Raw genomic sequence first — 21,508 nt, forward strand, 5'->3', positions numbered from 1 at the left:
TTACCCGAGTTTGCCCCAAAAACAAATATGTGAACACTGCAGTATTAGTGGAGAGTTTCAGCTTTGAGGGGAAGAGGACTCTGTGTTTCTCCATCAAAGAGGATGTAAGCCTGTTCCTTTAGCCTTGTCTGTCTAGTCGAGAGTTTCTCTGCGAAAGGTGCGAACAGAGCAGTATTCCTGTATGTATACAGGAATAGATGCAGAATATGCAGGAATATATATATATATATATATATATATATATATATATATATATATATATATATATATATATATACCGATTCCAATTCAGCACAGAGTTACCTGCTTATCATTTTTTGTCTATTGACGATTCCGCCATTAGTTGATTCGTTTGGAATTAGTAAACCTAGAATTGGTTTGTATCAGCTCTGGTATTACTAGTTATAGGGGGCAGACCTAGATACACTGATTCTTTTTACATCTTTTATTAAAGATGTATTACTGGTTACTTGACCTTGTAGTACTACAGCCAGCTGTTCAGCAGCTGCCCTTTTGAGACACAGGTCAACGGTGTCAGAGGTCAGGATTCCAAACAGCTTCTCCACTGACTCCACCTAGTCGGCACATACACACGCACACACAAACACAAACAAAACAGAAAACATTAGCAACACAGTAGTGTGTGTGGGCTATGGTGTGTGTGTGTGTGTGTGTGTGTCTATATATTAATAAATCCAGTCTTTATTTCAACTTGAAAAATCATTGAATGAGGACACGCCCTAATTTCCAATAACAATGAATACAATAACACAATACAATATATGATAAGTGCAATCATAATAAAACATTTTACAATCAATTAAAACAATTACAGATTGATTGTGCGGATCATTGGGTGTGTATGTCTTTGTGTGCAGCCGTGCCTTGAGGAAAGACTTGTTGCTGGTGTCCAGGCTGACGTCCATGGTGTTGGGGAGGCAATAGAGAGAGGGCAGGGAGGAGAGGACCGGGGGCTCCAGGGCTGGCCGGGCTGCATCGGCTCCCTCAGCTCTGGTCAGGTGGGGCAGGATGTGTTGCACCGCTGCTATCCTTACCCTGGTGATTAACAAGAGCACTTCACTAAACTCAACGTTTAGAAAATCATTCTTGAGGTCTTGGTTGGTATCTGTCAAGAGTTTTTAGAGTAAAGAAGAACATTGCAAACCCATAGGAACCCAAACCCCCTAGGAACCCTACACCTTTAGGAACCCCAGAACCCTAGGAACCCCAGAACCCTAGGAACCCTAGTAACCATAAACCTCTAGGAACATGACCTCTAGGAACCTCAGACCCATAAGAACCCTAAACCTTTAGGAACGCTAAACCTCTAGGAACCCCAGACCCATAAGAACCCTAAACATTTAGGAACGCTAAACAAGTCAAGTCAAGTCAAGTCAAGAGTTTTATTTGTCACGGCATACGGATATACAATGAAATGCGGGTGGTCTTGCCCACAACGATGTGCAATTGGTACAACATATAACATATAATAGAATCCAATACAAAAAATGTGTGCAATAAAATTGTGCAATAACAGGTAGCAGGTAACAATAAATTTGTGCAATGACGGGTAACAGTTGGCAGTTAACAGTAGTAGTAATAGTAGTGCAATACACTGTTACTGTTGCTAATACTAATTTAAAGTGGCCTTTCCTTTTGGCAATAAGTGAGGGTGCGTGCGGCCCGAGTGTGTGCCCGCTCATGCTAAAGTGTTAAGTGGCTGCTCGTGTGTGAGCGTGCACAGTGTGCGTGTCGTGTGTGTGTTCATGTGTGCTTGTGTGTGGACAGTTCAATGTTCTGAGCACTCAATGTACATTGTTCATGGCTCTGATGGCCTGGGGGAAGAAGCTGAGCCTAAACCGCTCTGTCCTAGTAGCTGAGATTTGCAGGCGTCTGCCTGACCTCAGCAGCTGAAACAGGCTGTTATTGGGGTGGTGAGGGTCTTTCATTATCCTGCAGGCTCTGGATTTGCACCTCTTGTTGTATAGAACCTGCAGGGGGGGTAGTGCAATACCCGTGGTACGCTCGGCTGAGCGCACCACTTTCTGTAGGGCCTTCTTGTCCTGTGCCGTGCTGTTTCCATACCAGGCAGTGATGTTTCCGGTCAGGATGCTCTCTACAGCTCCTGAGTAGAAGGACTGGAGTATCTTCCCCGATACTCTGAACTTCCTTAACTGTCTCAGGTGGTAGAGACGCTGTTTCGCCTTATTTACTACTGTGCTTATGTGTGTTGACCATGTCAGGTCCTCTGAGATGTGGACCCCCAGGTACTTGAAGCTGCTCACCCTGTCCACGGTAGCCCCGTTTATCATCAGTGGTGTGTGTGTCCCCTGCTGTCCTCTCCTATAATCCACGATCAGTTCCTTGGTTTTGCCAATGTTCAGGAGCAGGCTGTTGTCCTGGCACCAGCGTTCCAGTACCTCCACCTCCTCCCGGTAGGCCTTCTCGTTGTTGTCCGAGATCAGCCCCACCACCACCGTGTCATCTGCGAACTTCACTATGGAGTTGGAGCTGAACTTGGCCACACAGTCGTGTGTGTAGAGTGAGTACAGCAGGGGGCTCAGAACACAGCCCTGGGGGGACCCGATGCTCAGGGTGATGGTGTTGGAGGTCTGACCCCCCACCCTGACCGCCTGGGGTCTTTCGCTCAGAAAGTCCAGTACCCAGGCGCTCAGGGCGGAGCTCAGACCTAGCTCGATCAGCTTGTCCACCAGTCTGGTGGGGACTATGGTGTTGAACGCTGAGCTGTAGTCAATGAACAACAGTCTCACATAGCCCCCCTTCTGACGGTCAAGGTGCGAGAGGGTGCTGTGCAGTACCTGGGAGACCGCGTCGTCGGTGGACCTGTTTGTCCTGTATGCAAATTGCATAGGGTCCATATCACTGGGGAGGGAGGCACAAATGTGGTCCTTGACCAGCCTCTCGAAACATTTCATGACCACAGAGGTGAGTGCCACCGGTCTGTAGTCATTTGGACATGCTGGGGAGGGTTTCTTCGGCACAGGGATGATGGTAGACCTCTTGAAGCAGGCAGGGACCACTGACTCCGCCAGTGATTGATTAAATATGACGGTGAACACAGGGGCCAGCTGGTTGGCACAGGTCTTGAGTATACGTCCTGTTATGCCATCTGGGCCAGCAGCCTTCCTGGTGTTCACCTGCATAAATGCTCTTCTCACACTGTGTTCCGACAACGAGAGAGCGTCCCCCCCCCCCTCGCGGTTGCCCCCCCCCCTCCACAACAGCCGGCGCGCCAGTGACGTCACTAGCCGGAGAGCCAGCAGCGCCACTGTCTACACCAAACCGAGCGTAGAAGGTGTTGAGCTTGTCCGCGAGGACCTAGGAACCTGAGACCCCTAGGAACCCTAAACCTTTAGGAACCCCAGATCCCTAGGAACCATAAACATCTAGGAACCCTAAACATCTAGGAACCCTAAACATCTAGGTACCCCAAACCTCTAGGAACCCCAGAGACCCCTAGAAACCCCAGACCACTTGGAATGGAGGTAAATAGTTGGCACCTACAGTGTAATTGGTTTTTAAATTACACTAATCAACAAGGACATACCAATAATGCACATTGCTATATATTTGTTCAAGACACTTGAACAACATGTTTATAATGGAGGTTCCACTGTATGCAGGTTTTGCAACTCATATCATAAGGATATTCATTTTTGGATGGGGTTGCAAACCAAGCCATCTGACTACATTCTCTACCACACAGTCAAAGGGGGATTGATTATAACATCAATACAGGCTAAACTGCACTTTCCAGGGCAGAGAAAACAAACGTTTTTCATTCATTGGCCAATGGCCAGAGGCACAGAGAGACCAGTGGATTCACCTGCCAACTCTGTTTCTAAAGAAGAGACTCCAAACAACGGTTGCTTCGCCAAAGTAGCTGTTGGTAGATTAGAGAAACTTACCATCCAGGGCCAAAAATATACCCGCTTTTGGCTGCTGGCTGTAGTTAATTTCCAGATATCAATATTCATGGGGTGGGACTAAGGAACGGCTTTTACATAAGCCTCAAAGAGATCTCAGATGAGTTGATGAGCACATCACCTGATAGCGGTAGACGGTGGTAATAGAGACGGTAGACGGTGGTGTAATTCTGACTACCAGACAAGTCGTCTGCGTTGAGCAACAGCCGCCCTGAGACTGAATGTCAAACTCGTCAAAACAGCCTCACGCACACAAAACATGGTACTAACTCCAGTGTTTCCCTTATATGCATTCGCTGCTGAATTAGGACCGCGGCTGCTATGAACTAGACTACCCCCTGAATTAAAAAAAATAATAATAATTTTTCTTTTTTTTTATCATTCCATTTGGGCTGTGGGGGGTGCTTAATGTCTGAAAGAGTCGACTGAAGGCTTCTTGTCCTCTGCGAAAGCATGCAATTGGTCCACCAGATGGATACATCTTGATATTTGTCTAGTGTGTTCATTAGACAGGTGAAATCCTCTTTCAGTGCCTCTGTGCCCCTTTTCTTAAGGAGTTAGCCTCGCTGGTATGCGTGCCATTAGCGTTAGCCACGCTTATAGGCCTCTTTGCTTTTGGAAAGAGTGACAAAAAAATATACAGTATATATTTTCTTTTTTTTGTGCATTCGACTAAGAGGTTGGCAGTCGACTACGGCTCCTTTCAATTGATTAGTCGACTAGTCGTGGTCAGCCCTAGTAATTTGTAATCAGATTTGTTATTTGACTTGCCACAAATCTCACCCCACTTATTGTCTAGTGATTGATTCCGTATTTACAGGCAGGGGTGTAAAAAGTACCCAGAAATTATACTTAAGTGAAAGTATGGGTACCGTCTCAAAATCGTATATTATCTATTAAATCATCTATATCTATGTTCAATACAAATAGTGTACATTTTCTTAAGTGTTGAAGCATGTCCTTAACACTTTGAATGCCCATCACGAGATATCTCGGGTTATCAGCCCGCCCCCTGAATGCCCATCACGAGAATTCTCGTGAATTTCTTTTTATTAGCAATCTGAATTCATATTTCATCAACCGAGTCTACCGTTGGTACAGCAGCCCCACCAGGCGCTCAGATGTGAAAAAGCGCCCCCTATCGTCTCCCAGATGGTAATGCACCCTTTTGGATTGGACTCAATGAAAATGGATGAGAAAAAAAAACTCCGGAATCCACATTTTACTTCTCACGCATGTAACCGGAGCCGATCAGATTCATTGTGGAGCCTCAGCACAGCGTGTAATATGTTTTACAGTATACGCGTTGGATCAATAAAAGGATCGATTTTTGGAATGGCGATCAGGAATTGGAATAATCCATTTGGATACCATCTGATCTCAGGTAAGGAATCTATTTGACCAGTCTTAGGATAATCAGACCTGTTTTCACGGAGATAATAAGCTTTTCCCCTATATGTGATATGGCTGTTTGACTGTGTGAGCGATCAGGAACTAAGAGAATGGATTTTCAGCTTGCGGCACCAGCGTGCATACGTACACATATACTATCGATAATCTAGCGTTTATTTGAAAACTATTCATAAATAGGCCGAAAAATTACAACGTTCTAGAATATTACAGTACAGGGCGTTTATCACATTATTTTTTTCCCCTTGAAAACGAGGGCTTTTCAAAATGCTATAAAACGGAAATGAACCGATGAAAAAACAATCCGCTTCGACAATGTTGACTGGAAAATGAGTCATTGATGAGCGACGGGCAGATTAGACACATAGCCATAATTTAAAACATAGATTAGGCGATATTAATGCTAACATTGAAGTGGATGGTGGGCATTCAAGCACTAAATGTGCGCCCCCTGCTGGGCACTGAAAGTGTTAATCTTGACATTTACCCTGATTACAACTACACTGCAAACATGTTTTATCTTATCAAGTGAAAATATCTTGTATTTGGTCAAATAAGTCCAATATTGAGTAGAATTATCTTGAATTATCTTATCCCACTGGCAGATAATTTAGCTTTTTTCCCCTGATTTTGGTCAATTTAATCTTGTTTTTAAGAAAAAAAGATTAACATTTTCTTAAAACAAGATTAAATTGACCAAAATCAAGATAAAAATAAGCAAAATTATCTACCAGTGGAATAAGATAATTCTACTCAATATTGGACTTATTGTACCAAATACAAGATATTTCACTTGATAAGATTTCATTTTTTGCAGTGTACAAATATGCAGCTACCTGGGCCTCCAGAGCACTTCTAGTGTCAGCGGACACACTATACATCCTAGCAAATTCACACGCACATGACTCCATGAACATGAACAACCTATCTCGATCAATTATAAGGTAGTTTTAAGTTATTTCTCCGGGCAGTGTGTGCTAATATGGATTCCGGCGGCACGTGCGCACGCACAAATATGGATTTACGGCAGCGTGCGCGCAGCACCACAGTTTAATTATTTTTCAGAGGAAACACTGAACTCACATGATACACACAGAAATACACACACAGAGATGGGTGATAAAAACGAGTTTCAATTCAATTGTCTTCCCACGAACAGGAGAACAAGAAAATCCAGATAAAACCGCTATTGTGCCGCATGCTGTGCTGCTCTCATTTTGTCTCGTGTTGTAAATGCAGTGCAACGTTCCTGCACAGCGGCGCGCCCCTCCCGCCCCCCGAGCCCAAGCAGTCGTTTCAGTTAGTTTGAAACGTCTTTGGTAACACATAGAAGACAGAAAGGCAGCCTTTGGTCGAGAAGAAAGGTCAAAACAAATTCAGTCGTCATACGATGTACTGAAATCCATGTGTGATCGTGTTTAAGGATTTAATAATCGAGCAGCGCTAGCAGGTACAACGGCAGACATTCACAGCACAGGGGGGTGGTCTGCAGGGGGCTGTGTCCCCCGTCCGGGAGGCAAGAAAGAATCGCAATAAAGGAAACCATTTGCTGTAATTTCCTGCAACTTAAAAACACAATTTCAATAAAAATAGCAAACACAAGGGTCACCTCCAAATTAGTTATTAATTTAAGTACAGTGTATAAGGTTGCACAATAGTTTAACATTGAAAATGAAAACACATGCATGCATGAACAGACAGACACACACACACACTGGAACAGAGGACAGAGCAATCACGTTATTAGACAATGATTCGTCTGTAAACTGACCCCAAGCTTTCACAAAAAAAATTAAAACTAATGATGTACCATTTTATTTTATTATTATAATTTATTTTTTAAACACATGGTGGTGCTGGCGCGTTGTCATAGTGGCTGTGCCCCTAAACCATTGTTTAGGGAAAGCCTTGATTCAGTACACACACACACACAGACACGCACACGCACACACACACGGACACACACAGGAGCCAGGGTCTAGAGACTCACGCAGGATGCTTGGTGAACAGGAGTCTGAGCGCTGCTCTCAGCTGAGCCGTCTTCAGCAACACAGCGTCTCCCGACACGTCAGACACCTCGCTGAGCAGCAGGACGTTGTTTCCCAGAGAGTCCTCTGTGCCTGCATAACCCTGACAGACGTGCAGATATATATATACATATAGATTAGATCAGATTCAAATGTATTCTCACTAGTTACGCTGCTGGCCAGTATGACTACTGTACTACCACCAGTGTCTTTATATACCTGTATCACTGTACATATTAATACTACAACTCTGTACATACTTCTGATTAGCACCATTACTTAGTAGTACTAATTTATACATTGTATATCCAGTTTAATCACCTTTTATTTTTAACCTTTATTTAGCCAGATAAAACATTAAGAACAGGTTTCTTATTTACAATGTCGATCTGGTCCAATAGGCCCCAACAGGAGTACAAATATACATATATACACACATACATATACACATACATATACACTTATATACACATAAGAAAATAAAAAAGTTAAGAATCATACACATGTGTGAGTATGAATGAGTGCTTGTATGGTGTTTGTGAGGGTGTATGCAAGTGTGAAACCTGTGCATTGTATATTACATTTGCACTCTGGTTGGATGCCAAACCTCTTTTCATTGTACTATACTTATGCTGTATGACAATACATTTGAATCTAATCTAATCAAAAAATTTACCGTCATTATACAGCACAAATACAGTACAATGAAAAGAAGTTTGGCATCTAACCAGAGTGCAAATGTAAAGTGCAATAGTAATATACAATGTACAGGTGATTAAACTGGGTATAAAATATATAAATTAGTACTATGAGTAATAGTGTTAATCAAATGTATGTATAGAGTTGAAGTATTAATATGTACAGTGATACAGGTACATGATACGATACATTATGGTAGTAAGTCGTACTGGCCAGCAGCGTAACTAGTAAGAGTAGGTAAGGGTTATGTACAGATATAGATATACAGGTATGTAAAAGGATTATGTGCAGGTATGTACAGACGGATTTGGATATATATATATATATATATATATATATATATATATATATATATATATATATATATATATATATATATATATATATATATATATATATACACGGTAAGAATACAAATATATATACGGTATATACAGCATCAGCTGATAGTTATATGGGTTACTGTATATGCAGGTGTATAAGTAGGTATATAGAAGGATTACATGCAGGTATATTCAGACAGATATGGATATTACCGGTATATATATATATATATACTACACAGTAAATATAAATATTGTATATACAGCACTTATAGTTATACATGCCATCATACAGAGTTATATGGGCAGACTATAGTACGAGGTAGGTAGTTGTGATTATGATTATTACAGTGTAAGGCAGTTGTAGACAGTGAAAGCAGTCACTTGCACACACACACACACACACACACACACACACACAGGACAGGAATACGTTCAGACTGCAATATGCAGACAATAGGGAGAACAGGGAGGAATACCAACATCCCAAGAGTAAATAAATATGTATCAGTCTGATTACGCTCCGTTTCATTTCATCCTCTTGTTGACATGGATCCCCCCCCCCCCATCATTGAATGGCCTCCTTGAATTAAATCACACTTGACAACCTAGTAAAAAAATCTCCTGCATATTCATGGAGAAACATCCCTGGCTTTCTGTTGCATCAAACTGAACAATTAATAAAAAAGCTTGTTTTCTTTTCCCCCACACAGACACAAAAGGAGAGAGAAATATCACACAGAAAATGTAAACGGGTGAATAACTCAATATCGCTCGCTGGCAGCTCAATATGTTACCGTGCAGAGTGGAGAGTGCCAGAGTTGCACTTTTGATCATCACTCGTTTTGATTGTGGGAGTAATACGCTGGTTATTATGAGTTTTCCCTTTTTTGCCTCATCATAAATGTAATGTAATAGCTTCCCAATATAACACTGCTTTTCAACGAGCCTGGAGAGAGCGAGAGAGAGAGAGAAAGAGAGAGATGAGAGATGAAAGAGAGGGAGGAGAGAGACAGAGACACAGAGAGAGAGAGAGAGAGAGAGAGAGAGAGAGAGAGAGAGAGAGAGAGAGAGAGAGAGACAGAAGAGAGAGACAGAGAGAGAGGAGAGAGAGAAAGACAGAGAGAGAGTAGAGAGAGAGAGAAGAGAGAAAGACAGAGAGAGAGAAAGAGAGAGACAGAGAGAGAGACAGAGAGACAGTTCTGAGAGGGCACACACACAAAGCACCTGTAGCATGGGGACGACCGGGTGAAGCGCCTCGCTGAATCTGTCCCAGGTCGCCGGCGCCATCGTCAATCGTCCCGTGAGCAGGAACAGCAGGATATCCTTGGCGGCGGCGTTCACCTATGGATCACACGTGAACTCTTGAACACCCCCAGTCCGGCTGGTGATGGAGCGCCGCTCGTGTGGCATTTAACAGCATGTCGCGTGGCGGACATAAGTGGCAGACAGCGCGTCCAACGTAACGGCGATGGCTCATCTCAGCCGAGCGTGACCTCGCGGTTAGTCATACAGGCTCGGGATGAGTCCGCCTCGGGATGTGCAGTAACCGTTTAAGGACAGTACACACACAGCTGTATTATATACACCAAAAAGCGCATTACGTATTTCTTTTTGTTTACCGAATCTTGCAATTGATTCATTGTAAAACATGTAGAATCTTTTTTTATATAAAAATGTATTATTAAAAAATATAATAAAGTAAAAGCTACTAACCTTCTTACTGTCCTTATGCACTTTGCTACTAAGTAATCTACCTTGTCTATACTACTACCTATTATGTCTATACTACTATGCACTCAGAGTGTAACACTCAAGTTCGACACTATTTGACGAATAATACCAGAGTTGTACCCTTTCCTCCTGCTGAACTTGTAAGTCGCTTTGGATAAAAGCGTCAACTAAACGACTAAATGTAAATGTAAATGTGGGTTAGCTATAATAATAATAATAATAATAATAATAATAACTTTATTTGTTAGCTATAACATTTTCTCTGATGTAACAAGTTGATTTGTAAGGCCAGGGTTTCAACACAACACCAGAACACCTTGTTCGGGAGGGTGTCTTAGGTGGTCTTTCAAGTACCACCTAAGAATGCACTACTTAAATATGTGAACAAATACTGTTCACGTTTGGGAGTGGAAATACCTACTGTAGGAATGTAATAATGAAATATTTACTCATGAATGTAATAACCTTTTCTGAAAATATTCATGTCTACCCGTGAATGTAATAACATTTTCTGAAAATATTCTGATGTTTATAAAACAATGTTTTACTGTTTTTAGATTATCATTGTTAATTAAGTGAATTGTGATTGTCACATGTATCCCATCATGTATTGTTATGTTTTGTGTTGTCTTTCTGTGTGGACCCCAGGAAGACTAGCTTGCCACTTATGTGGCAGCTAATGGGGATACTTTTGAATAATAAACAATAAACACAGGGAATTGCAGCCTCTTGCAATTTGTAAAGTGCAGTTCTTGTGCTGCATCACATTCACCCTCCCAGGTGAATTGAGGGGGCTGTCCACCAGAAACACCCACCTGCCGGGCGGAGTCCTGCAGGCCGAAGGCGGTGACCTCGTACAGCACCCTGTGGTGGAGCAGGAAGTGGACCCCGCTACTGACTGCCGACGCTGGCTGGGACACGTTCTGGATCCCAAGGCACTCCTGGAGGTGGCAATCAAGGTCAGATTTATTTATATAGCAGGTTTAAAAAACAACCGAGGTTGACCAAAGTGCTGTGCCATACAAAATACAAAAGTAATGTAAATACAATACTAATAATAATACAACACAAGCCTGGGGGGAAGAGTGGGGGAGGAAATGTCTAATGTATTTTGTGGTGTTTGTGTGGTTTTAAATTTTTACTCTGTATTTATTATTATTTTTGTTATCGTTATTGCAGTTAATATTATTGAAGTTTTGTTCTGTGATATCTTGTGTTTGTTTAAAAAAATATATATATATATATATATATAATAAAATAAAGATTTGATCAAAAAGAAAAAAGAATACAACACAAGGTGCACCACAAACCGAATTGAATTGAATTGAATTGTGTGAACATGGAGTTCAACTAGGTACTGAAGGGCCGGACCATTTAAAATCTTAAATACAAATATCAGGATCTGAAATCAATGATAATTGATTATTAATATAACATTAATATGTACAGATTATGGGATGATGCACCAATATGTTATTTCTTTTAAGTCCGATACTCGTATCTGATTTTTTCCTCCACCCATATCAGTAGATTGTTTTCAGCTTTTCGGTACAAATAATGCACATACAAAACAGGTTAAAAGGCCACGCCCAGAATTCCCGTTGTTCTGTTTACGGAGGATGTGTGATAATCTGACATACAATTTTGCAGACCTAGTAGAGAGAAATTGTTTACACAGTTTTTCCTCATATTTTTATATGCATATCTAATTTTATTGCTTATATTTATGTTTCTCTACTATTACCCTGCCCATACCTGTACCTCCCCTCCCCATGCTGCTATGGTGCCTGAATTTCCCCAAGGGGTCCAATAAAGGAATCTCTTATCTTATCTTACATTCCCATAATGTTGGTGTGTTCCTTTAACTTGGCATTTGTATTATATGCTGATACTCCTAGTTAAAAAGGTCACAAAAATGCCAATTCTAATATCCGTAAAATTACAATGGGACCAAATGAACAATTCTGCTTTTTAAAGCTTGTGTCGTCTGCCGATATACCCAGGTATCCCTACTCCTGATGCCAAAGCACAGCCTAACTCGATCCGGAAAATCTTGATTTATAATCGGCTCAAATAACAAATATCAACAAACACTGGTGAAATGGGGAAATGTGAAATGTGTATGTTCAGGTAATAGTCATCTACTGACAAGGGTGGGGGTGGGGGGGGGGTTAAAAGGTCAGAGTTTAAACGTCAAGCAAGTGTTAAATGACACTCCTGTAACACACTACAGTGATTCATTCATCCTTACTGTCCAGGTCATACCTTACACTGTATGACTGCTCCACAGCATGGCTGTTTGCTTTATATCCCAGATGACCATGAACCTTTAAAACACTGACTGTGTGTGTACTGTGTGTATGTATGTACTGTGTGTATGTACTGTGTGTGTATGTACTGTGTGTATGTACTGTGTGTGTATGTACTGTGTGTGTATACTGTGTGTGTACTATGTGTACATGCTGTGTGTATATACAGTATGTTTTTACTGTGTGTACTGTGTGTATGTACTGTGTGTGTATACTGTGTGTATGTACTGTGTGTGTACTATGTGTACATGCTGTGTGTGTATATACAGTATGTTTTTACTGTGTGTACTGTGTGTATGTACTGTGTGTGTACTGTGAGTATGTTCTGTGAGTATGTACTGTGTGTATGTACTGTGTGTACATACTGCATGTATGTATGTACTGGGTGTGTGTGTATGTACTGTGTGTGTACTGTGTATGTGTGTGTACTGTGTATGTGTGTGTACTGTGTGTATGTACTGTGTGTGTGTACTGTGTGTGTACTGTGTGTGTGAACTGTGTGTACTGTGTGTGTACTGTGTGTGTACTGTGTGTGTACTGTGTGTGTACTGTGTGTGTACTCTGTGTGGAGGCTGACCTGGGCCAGGCTCAGGCAGCAGCTGTAGGTCTCCGTCTTGACGGGCAGAGAGGGATGAGACAGTAGCTTCAGCAGCAGCTTCTGACTCTCTGCCTGCAGCAGAGGACTGGGCTGCTCCAACCTCCACCTGTCATGAAGAAGACACCATGATGAGACAAGGTCAGGAGGAGGAGGAGGAGGAGGAGGAGGAGGAGGAGGAGGAGGAGGAGGAGGAGGAGGAGGAGGAGGAGGAGGAGGAAGATGATGAAGAAGAGGAAGGAGATGAGGAAGAAGAAGAAGAAGAAAAAGAGGAAGAAAAAGAGGAAGAAGAAGGATATGAGGAATAGGAAGAAGAGGAAGAAGAAGAAGAGGAAGAGGAAGGATATGAGGAAGAAAAAGAGGAAGAGATCAATAAATGAAAGCTAGGCTGACATCAACATGAAGTAAAGGCATTGGTTGTGAGGTGGAACAGGTTGATGCAGCATGTTGTCTTACAGGTAGGAGCAGATGTGAATGCATTCCTTGATGATGGGTAGGTGTTGGTGGTATGGGAGGCCGTCTATGGCCTGGTCGGCTAGCTCCAGTAACTCCAGCCAGTTCTTTTCCCCCTGGAGAAAGGTCAAGGGTCAAAGGAATATCTGCGGGTGTCGGGGTGGCATATGGCGCATTTACACTGACCAGTAGACAGGGTACAGTACGGGTAGGACAGGGTACAGTACGGGTAGGCTTGCCGTGCGGTACCTTGCCGTGTTGCCGGTGTTGTTTTTACGGTACAGATGTAGGTAGGAGGAGACAATAGAGGAATTACTCCGCTTGCTGGCGTACACATTTCACATTTCAGGAGAGACACAACAACAAACATGAGCACATAAGCCCCATCCTCCACTCACTACATTGGCTCCCCGTCTCATCCCGGATCGATTATAAAATCCTGCTGCTCACCCATAACTGTATAAACGGACACGCACGTCTCTACCTACAGGAACTCATCACTCCAAAGTCCTCCACCCGTACTCTCAGATCTGCAGGTAACCTGCTCCTCCGGGTCCCCAGTACCAGGCTCTGCACCATGGGGAGCCTTCTGCTCGGCTGCACCACGCCATGTGGAACAGCCTCCCCATCCAACTAAGGGCACCACGGAGCCTGGACTCTTTTAAAGCAGGCCTGAAATAATTTATATTTCAAAAGGCCTTTGATTGCTAGCTATTTCTTGTGATTAAAATATTTTTTCTTCTTGTGTTGTTTTTACTTTTCTGTTTATACTATGTTTTTAACTAGCGCGGGTGGGTGGCGCAGCGGACATTGCTGGCAGGTGAAAAGATGTGACAGGCTGCCTCCTCGTGTACCGGAGGGGACACGTGATGCAAGGCTTCTATCCTCCCTACAATCGGCCAGTGGGGGGCATAAGCGAGCAACGTTCAAGACAGGGGAGGGAAGAATTGGCACAGTGGAATTGGGATGGGAGAAAAAGAGAAAAAGTGGATAAAAGAAAAGTTATTATTAGGGATGTTCGATATTGGCTTTTTTACCAATATCCGATATACCGATATTGTCCAACTCTTAATTTCCGATACCGATATCAACCGGTTTCCCCCCCCAAAAACACAACATTATGCATACTTTTCACAATAAATAAAATAAGAATTTGTTCTTACTTGCTTGCCTGGGTAAATAAAGGTTAAATAAATGTAAAAGAAATATATATATATATATATATATTTTTTTAAACAGATACCGATAATTTCCGATATTACATTTTAATGCCAATATCGGCCGATAATATCGGACATCCCTAGTTATTAATATTATTATTATTATTATTAATAACACAGTGGAGGAAGTTGAGGCTATGCTGTACATCTTCGTGGGCATTTGGTTTTGGATCAACTGTAGCGATTTTGTAAAATGCAAAAAAGTGTCTGCATGAATAGATCATTAGACTGACCAACGGATTCTGGCACGGGATGACAAGGTAGTGGAAACGTGCCGGTGGTGGTTAGAGAGACAAGTCACGGGTTCAACCCCATGTGACCGCCAGACCACCAAACCCGTCCTTGACCGAGACACGGAACCCCGACCTGCTCCAGGGGCTCTGCGGAGGTCTGACACGGCACTCTGAACCCTCTGGTGATGACAGACATATGCAAATGACTGCTACATCAATATGCATGTGACTCGCGGATATGCAAAGTAAATCGCCAATTACACTGTGTATAACATGGCCATGTACTAATTCCTGGCAGGGTGGGGGTACTACTCGAGTATCCCTGTGGAGATATTTGACCTCTGCATTTGACCTGTCCTAACCACGTAGGAGCAGTTGCAGCCAGAGTGCGGAGGGTCAGCAGCTCGCAGGGCTTCATCCCCAGGATCTACAAACAAGATGGTGCTGAGGCGCAACAAGGGGCTGGTCTGGAGGCAACAAGGGGCTGGTCTGGAGGCAACAAGCAACAAGGGGCTGGTCTGGAGGCAACAAGGGGCTGGTCTGGAGGCACAAGGGGCTGGTCTGGAGGCACAAGGGGCTGGTCTGGAGGCACAAGGGGCTGGTCTGGAGGCAACAAGGGGCTGGTCTGGAGGCAACAAGGGGGCTGGTCTGGAGGCAACAAGGGGCTGGTCTGGAGGCACAAGGGGCTGGTCTGGAGGCACAAGGGGCTGGTCTGGAGGCAACAAGGGGGTGGTCTGGAGGCAACAAGGGGGTGGTCTGGAGGCAACAAGGGGCTGGTCTGAAGGCAACAAGGGGGTGGTCTGGAGGCAACAAGGGGGTGGTCTGGAGGCAACAAGGGGGTGGTCTGGAGGCAACAAGGGGCTGGTCTGGAGGCAACAAGGGGCTGGTCTGGAGGCAACAAGGGGGCTGGTCTGGAGGCAACAAGGGGCTGGTCTGGAGGCACAAGATGGTGCTGAGGCGCAACAAGGGGGTGGTCTGGAGGCAACAAGGGGATGGTCTGGAGGCAACAAGGGGCTGGTCTGGAGGCAACAAGGGGGCTGGTCTGGAGGCAACAAGGGGCTGGTCTGGAGGCAACAAGGGGCTGGTCTGGAGGCACAAGATGGTGCTGAGGCGCAACAAGGGGGTGGTCTGGAGGCAACATGGGGATGGTCTGGAGGCAACAAGGGGGCTGGTCTGGAGGCAACAAGGGGGTGGTCTGGAGGCAACAAGGGGCTGGTCTGGAGGCAACAAGGGGCTGGTCTGGAGGCAACAAGGGGTGGTCTGGAGGCAACAAGGGGCTGGTCTGGAGGCAACAAGGGGTGGTCTGGAGGCAAGAACATTTGCAATAAAGAAAGCAATTTGCTGTAATTTCCTGCTATTTAAAACATAATTTCAATAAAATAGCAAACAAAAGTTCCAAATCAGTACAATGTATAAAGTATAAGCTGGCCATGCTGCAAACATTTTCAAAAATGAAAGAAAATCTACTAATAATAATTACATTCATTCAAATTAGGGATGTCCGATATTATCGGCCGATATTGGCATTAAAATGTGATATCGGAAAATATCGGTATCGTTTTTTATTTTTTTACATTTCTATAACCTTTATTTACCCAGGCAAGCAAGTAAGAACAAATTCTGATTTTATTTATTGTCAAAAGTATGCATAATGTTGTGTTAATTCCACAACAAGAGATATGTAATGTTAAATAATTACCTGAAGTTATTCTGTTTTTTGGGGGGGGAAACCCTGCATATATCGGTATCGGTTGATATCGGTATCGGAAATTAAGAGTTGGACAATATCGGTATCGGTAAAAAAGCCAATATCGAGCATCCCTACTTCAAATGTAAAAAGGAGTTATTGCCCTATAGTACCGCCCCACCAACTCCCAATGAGCAGGTTGGAACCTTGCATGGTCCCTGGCTTCTACCTGTGCTTGTGTTTCCTTGAGGAAGTTACAGGTGGACTCCAGCCAGAGGGTAGCACGGGTCGCCCTCCTGTACAGCTCGTGTCCGTCCGGGTTCACCTGCTCCAGGTAGGCCACCGCCGCCTCCTGTACACTGGGAAATGTGGTTCCTAAGGCTGAGTCCAGGGCCAGGTGGAATATAGCAGTCACCATGCTTTCTGGGAGGTTGTCACTGGCCTGAGGAGGTTGAGAAGCATTGCTTTACTGCCATGTGTAACAAGATGCTCATCATACAATACAAGTAGGATACAAGATAATAATAATACACTTTATTTGTATAGCACCTTTCATACAAGAATTGCAGCCCAAAGTGCTTCACAGCAGTAATGTAGACATAAAAGTGTTGTGTTCATTCATAGTTAAAGACAGTAGAGGTTTGAGTACTTTAATATTTAATGATGGTAAGTTAAAGTGTTGTGTTCATTCATAGTTAAAGGCAGTAGAGGTTTGAGTACTTTAATATTTAAAGATGGTGAGTTAAAGTGTTGTGTTCGTTCATAGTTAAAGACAGTAGAACAATTTTAGGTTGCGCCACTTGTTCCATTGTAATGTGGGCCCGCTTTGAGATATTAAACAGTGATAATGAGCTACACAAATGAACGTAACTTGAATGAAATGAATAAAGACAGTATGAAGATAATTAGCAATTGTAATCTGACAATCTGAGAGGTGGTAAAGTAGGTGTAATATATGCCTCTGTTATCTTACATTAACCTCTTAAACCCTAGCCATATTTTGAGAAGATTCGCCTGAAAATACATACCTAAGTAAATGGAAGATTGCTCCACTTGTACAAGGTCCATTTACATGTTCTTGGTATCTAGGGACATCTATGGATATATGAATGTATTCCCACCCAGTGTCAGAAATATTGTGTATGTTACTAGGCTTGAGTAAATTGTAATGAACCAAAAGGAGAATATACATTTTCTTTGACAGTGAATACCACCATGCTAACATTGAAAAGACATGAAAAATTGCCACTGAGCTCATTCAGCATTGATTGATTGATTGAAAAGTTTATTAACAGATTGCAGAATGGGTACAGGAGGACAGTACAGCTCAATACATACAATTGTTAAGGGGATGCAGACCAGAGAAAGACTTTCGTCTTGTTTACATCAGGGTCCCCCATTTTCAATTCATCATAACATATATGACATACATGACATACAGATAGACAGTACTGCTACATCTATACATTTATGACATATCAGATTTGCAAATACAGTACTGTTTGTGATACAAAAAGTGTCCAGAAAAAGAGTGTATATACATTTGACATAGAAACTGTACATTGGAGGAGGTTGGGTGGGTGGGGTGGGGTTGGTGGGTGGGGGCTGTACATTGGAGGGGGGGGGGGGACACTGTACACTGTACATTGGAATACTGACAAAGCCATACTTGGTAATTTACTGTACAACTGGGTTAAGACATTTGTAGGGGCCAGTTTCGAATTGCAGTCTCCCGTAGGTGTTCTTCTTGAGATCACATGTAGGTAACAAGTGTTAAATTAACCTTTTATTTTATTTATGTGTATTTGAAATGTCACCAAATCCTGATGTTTATGAATACCGTTTTATGTGATTTGATGTGTTAATGTTTTCTGTCTACCGAATTCTCAATACACGTACTGTCACTTTAAGAATTCACTGTTTTGGTTTCTGACGCTCTGGGTAAGCCTCATTTTTTGCACCAGACGCTCAGCTGAGAGGTACGTTTTGTCACTTGTTCAGAGTAAAACACTTCTATTGTATATAATAATATCGTAATTTGATTCCAATGAATGATACATGTTAGTTCAGTATGTAAGCTTATAGTTACGAGTGATTTGGTCAACTTTAGTGTACAAATGGATGTCTTTGTCAGTGAAATTCCAAGTTAACTACAGTTATTCGTTGTTCCTTTTGTCGACAAGACTGTGGACTGCTAACTTGATGATTGTTTCCATTTGTTGGTTTTCCAAATACTGTGTAGAGGTATATGTGTATTCTTTAATTGTCAATCCATTGCTGTACTTGTTTTGTGATTCATGTATTATGTATGTTATTCGCGTTAGTTTGTCGTATGAAATGTGGCTAGGCCACGCGGTTGTTCATACAGAGTTGGTCATGACGTAGCAGTCAAGTTCGCGCCAGACGCTCAGCTGAGAGACTGTGGACTGCTAACTAGAGACTTGGCGATTGTTTCCATTTGTTGGTTTTACAAATACTGTGTACAGTGTACAGGGCAGAATCTATAATAAATGGCAGTTAACTATCGAATCCCAGTCTCAGCATTGCCTTCGGCTTGGGCCGGCCGTCGTACTGGCTCATTTGGCAGTCAGCGGGTGGAAGTCGATGGGTGGGGATTGGACGTTGTGGACAGCGACCCCTACAGACGCCTGCACAGCAGAGACAGGAAGTGGCGAGGGTAGTGTGAGCCTCCCATGCGTTACACCTCGCCAATGAGAGTCCGCGCTGGCAGGCGAAAAGATGCGACAGGCTGCCTCCTTGTGTGCCGGAGGGAACACGTGAATCAAGGCTTCTATCCTCTCTACAACCGACCAGTGGGGGGCATAATCGAGCAACGTTCAAGACAGGGGAGGGGAGAATTGGATACACGAAATTGGGATGGGAGAAAAAAATAAAATAAGGAGAAAAAGTAGATAAAAAAAATAAAATAAATGGCAGTTAACTCATTCAGCGAAAGGCCAAAGCTTTAAAGTATAGGAATACGTGGCGGTGTTTGCAGCGCTATAACTATATTATATATTATAGCTATGGATACAATACTATTGCCCATTTGACATAGAGTATCCATCGTTCAATATGTCAAAAAGAAAGAATTTTTTCATCCATACATTCCCGTTTTATACCGTGGTGAATATAAGTATGGTTTTAGGGTAATTCATGGGAGGCTGGTAATAGCCCCCAAAGTGTATTATACTAAATGCATTGGCGTTCCGTCCCAACACACGCTACAATAAAAAAATCAAATGCATATGATTGGTATTATGTTCCATCATGTTTTTTTTATGCTTTGATCGTCACCAACGGAATACGTTATGGACTAGCGTTACACACATACGCTCGGATCACAATGAAGGCATGCGTTGATCAACGCAATATTTATATCATATAGCCCTTACCTTGACTAGGATCTGCCCGAAAAAGAATATTCCAATTATCTGATCACGAGTCCCAGTATTGGTGTCGATCGTGTCGCCAACATAATCCGCCATACATCATCGATCTCGAGCATTTGACGCTCCTCAAGCCGATCGGGACAACCGCTCCCCTTGCCTGACATAGAAAAATCCACCCGGACCAATATATTCGACGCACAGCCCAAGACACAGAGTTTCCAAGGATGTGCAATACCGGCCGCATCCTACCAGGTGGCGGTATTGGACTTTTACAATCTCAGACTCATTCCCTATAATAACACCAGGCTCCCTGGATGGATAATGAATGGAAATATCGAATAAAAGAAATAACGATGAAAACCCGACTTTTCTCGGGTTTGTCGCGCAAGCGTCGGCGAGTTAACCCGAGATATCTCGGGTCTGGCCCCGAATGAGTTAATGTCGAAACCAGTCTGGTATCCTCCTCTCCTGTGGTGCATGACGTCACGCCCCAGTTACACTGTGGGGCCCCAGAACACAACACAGAGCAGAACTGGTGTTGTCAGACAAGACCAACAGACAGACCACCTGTTACATGTACAAAAAATCTAAGCAAATGAATAAAGGGCAGCTGATTTACAGGAGGTTTTGTAGATACAGTACTGAATGTTGCCATCTGGACACATGCAATTTGAAATATAAATATAGAATATCAGGCCTATAAATGACCTTATTATGGCCAAGTCACACATCTATGAATCGGGCCAAATCTCCCTCTCTCTCTACCTGGTCTTAGGACGTCTATGGATATAATAAGAGGTTCTACATGGTCTTAGGACGTCTATTTATTGTAACATAAAATAACCGATAGGACATACAGACCCTCATCTGCATCTTTGTTTACACTGTTTATTTTTCCTCATGTTTTTATATTCAGAGTTAATTATATTGTTTACAGTTTATTTCTTCTTCATATTTTTATATTAATTTGTCTGCCTATATGTATGTATTTCTACTATTACCCTGCCCATACCTGTATCTCCCCTCCACCCTACCCCATGCTGCTATGATGCCCGAATTTCCCCAAGGGGATCAATAAAGGAATATCTTACCTTAGCTTATGAACATGCCTGAGGCTACCGAATATCAATATTATTAGCCTACAATTATAGCCAAGGCCACTGATCTGTGTGGCCACACACACACACACACACACACACACACACACACACACACACACACACACACACACACACACACACACACACACACACACACACACACACACACACACACACACACACACACACACACACACACACACACACACACACACACACACACACACACACACACACACACACACACACACACACACACACCTCGCCCAAGGTTGGGTGCTACACACTGACAAGTTGATGACTAGAAAAGTGGTATATGAACATTAGGCTTGGGCGGTATACCAGGGTATTTAGAAGTCTGATTTTCAATACCGTCAAA

At 42.9% G+C, this 21,508-nt stretch overlaps 2 protein-coding genes across 2 annotated transcripts in view; one reads left to right on the forward strand and one right to left on the reverse strand.

The window, feature by feature from the left end:
- The window catches only part of dok6 (docking protein 6), a gene marked incomplete at both ends in the record, with an annotated part of 666,878 nt that overhangs the window by 422,420 nt on the left and 222,950 nt on the right, over nucleotides 1-21,508 (forward strand). The gene's annotated exons all lie outside the window — the stretch shown is intronic.
- rttn (rotatin) overlaps nucleotides 1-21,508 on the reverse strand; it is a 213,431-nt gene that overhangs the window by 137,401 nt on the left and 54,522 nt on the right. Inside the window, exons 13-20 of the mRNA XM_084326661.1 lie at nucleotides 16,867-17,079; nucleotides 13,501-13,613; nucleotides 13,027-13,153; nucleotides 10,956-11,081; nucleotides 9,634-9,750; nucleotides 7,348-7,487; nucleotides 885-1,056; nucleotides 476-575 (exon numbers count right to left, since the gene is read on the reverse strand). Of these exons, the coding sequence (XP_084182787.1) occupies nucleotides 476-575; nucleotides 885-1,056; nucleotides 7,348-7,487; nucleotides 9,634-9,750; nucleotides 10,956-11,081; nucleotides 13,027-13,153; nucleotides 13,501-13,613; nucleotides 16,867-17,079 (1,108 nt within the window). The remainder of the gene's footprint in view (nucleotides 1-475; nucleotides 576-884; nucleotides 1,057-7,347; nucleotides 7,488-9,633; nucleotides 9,751-10,955; nucleotides 11,082-13,026; nucleotides 13,154-13,500; nucleotides 13,614-16,866; nucleotides 17,080-21,508) is intronic.

The sequence above is a fragment of the Notolepis coatsorum genome (assembly GCF_963971535.1).
Source record: "Notolepis coatsorum genome assembly, chromosome: 12".
Lineage (NCBI taxonomy): Eukaryota > Metazoa > Chordata > Actinopteri > Aulopiformes > Paralepididae > Notolepis > Notolepis coatsorum.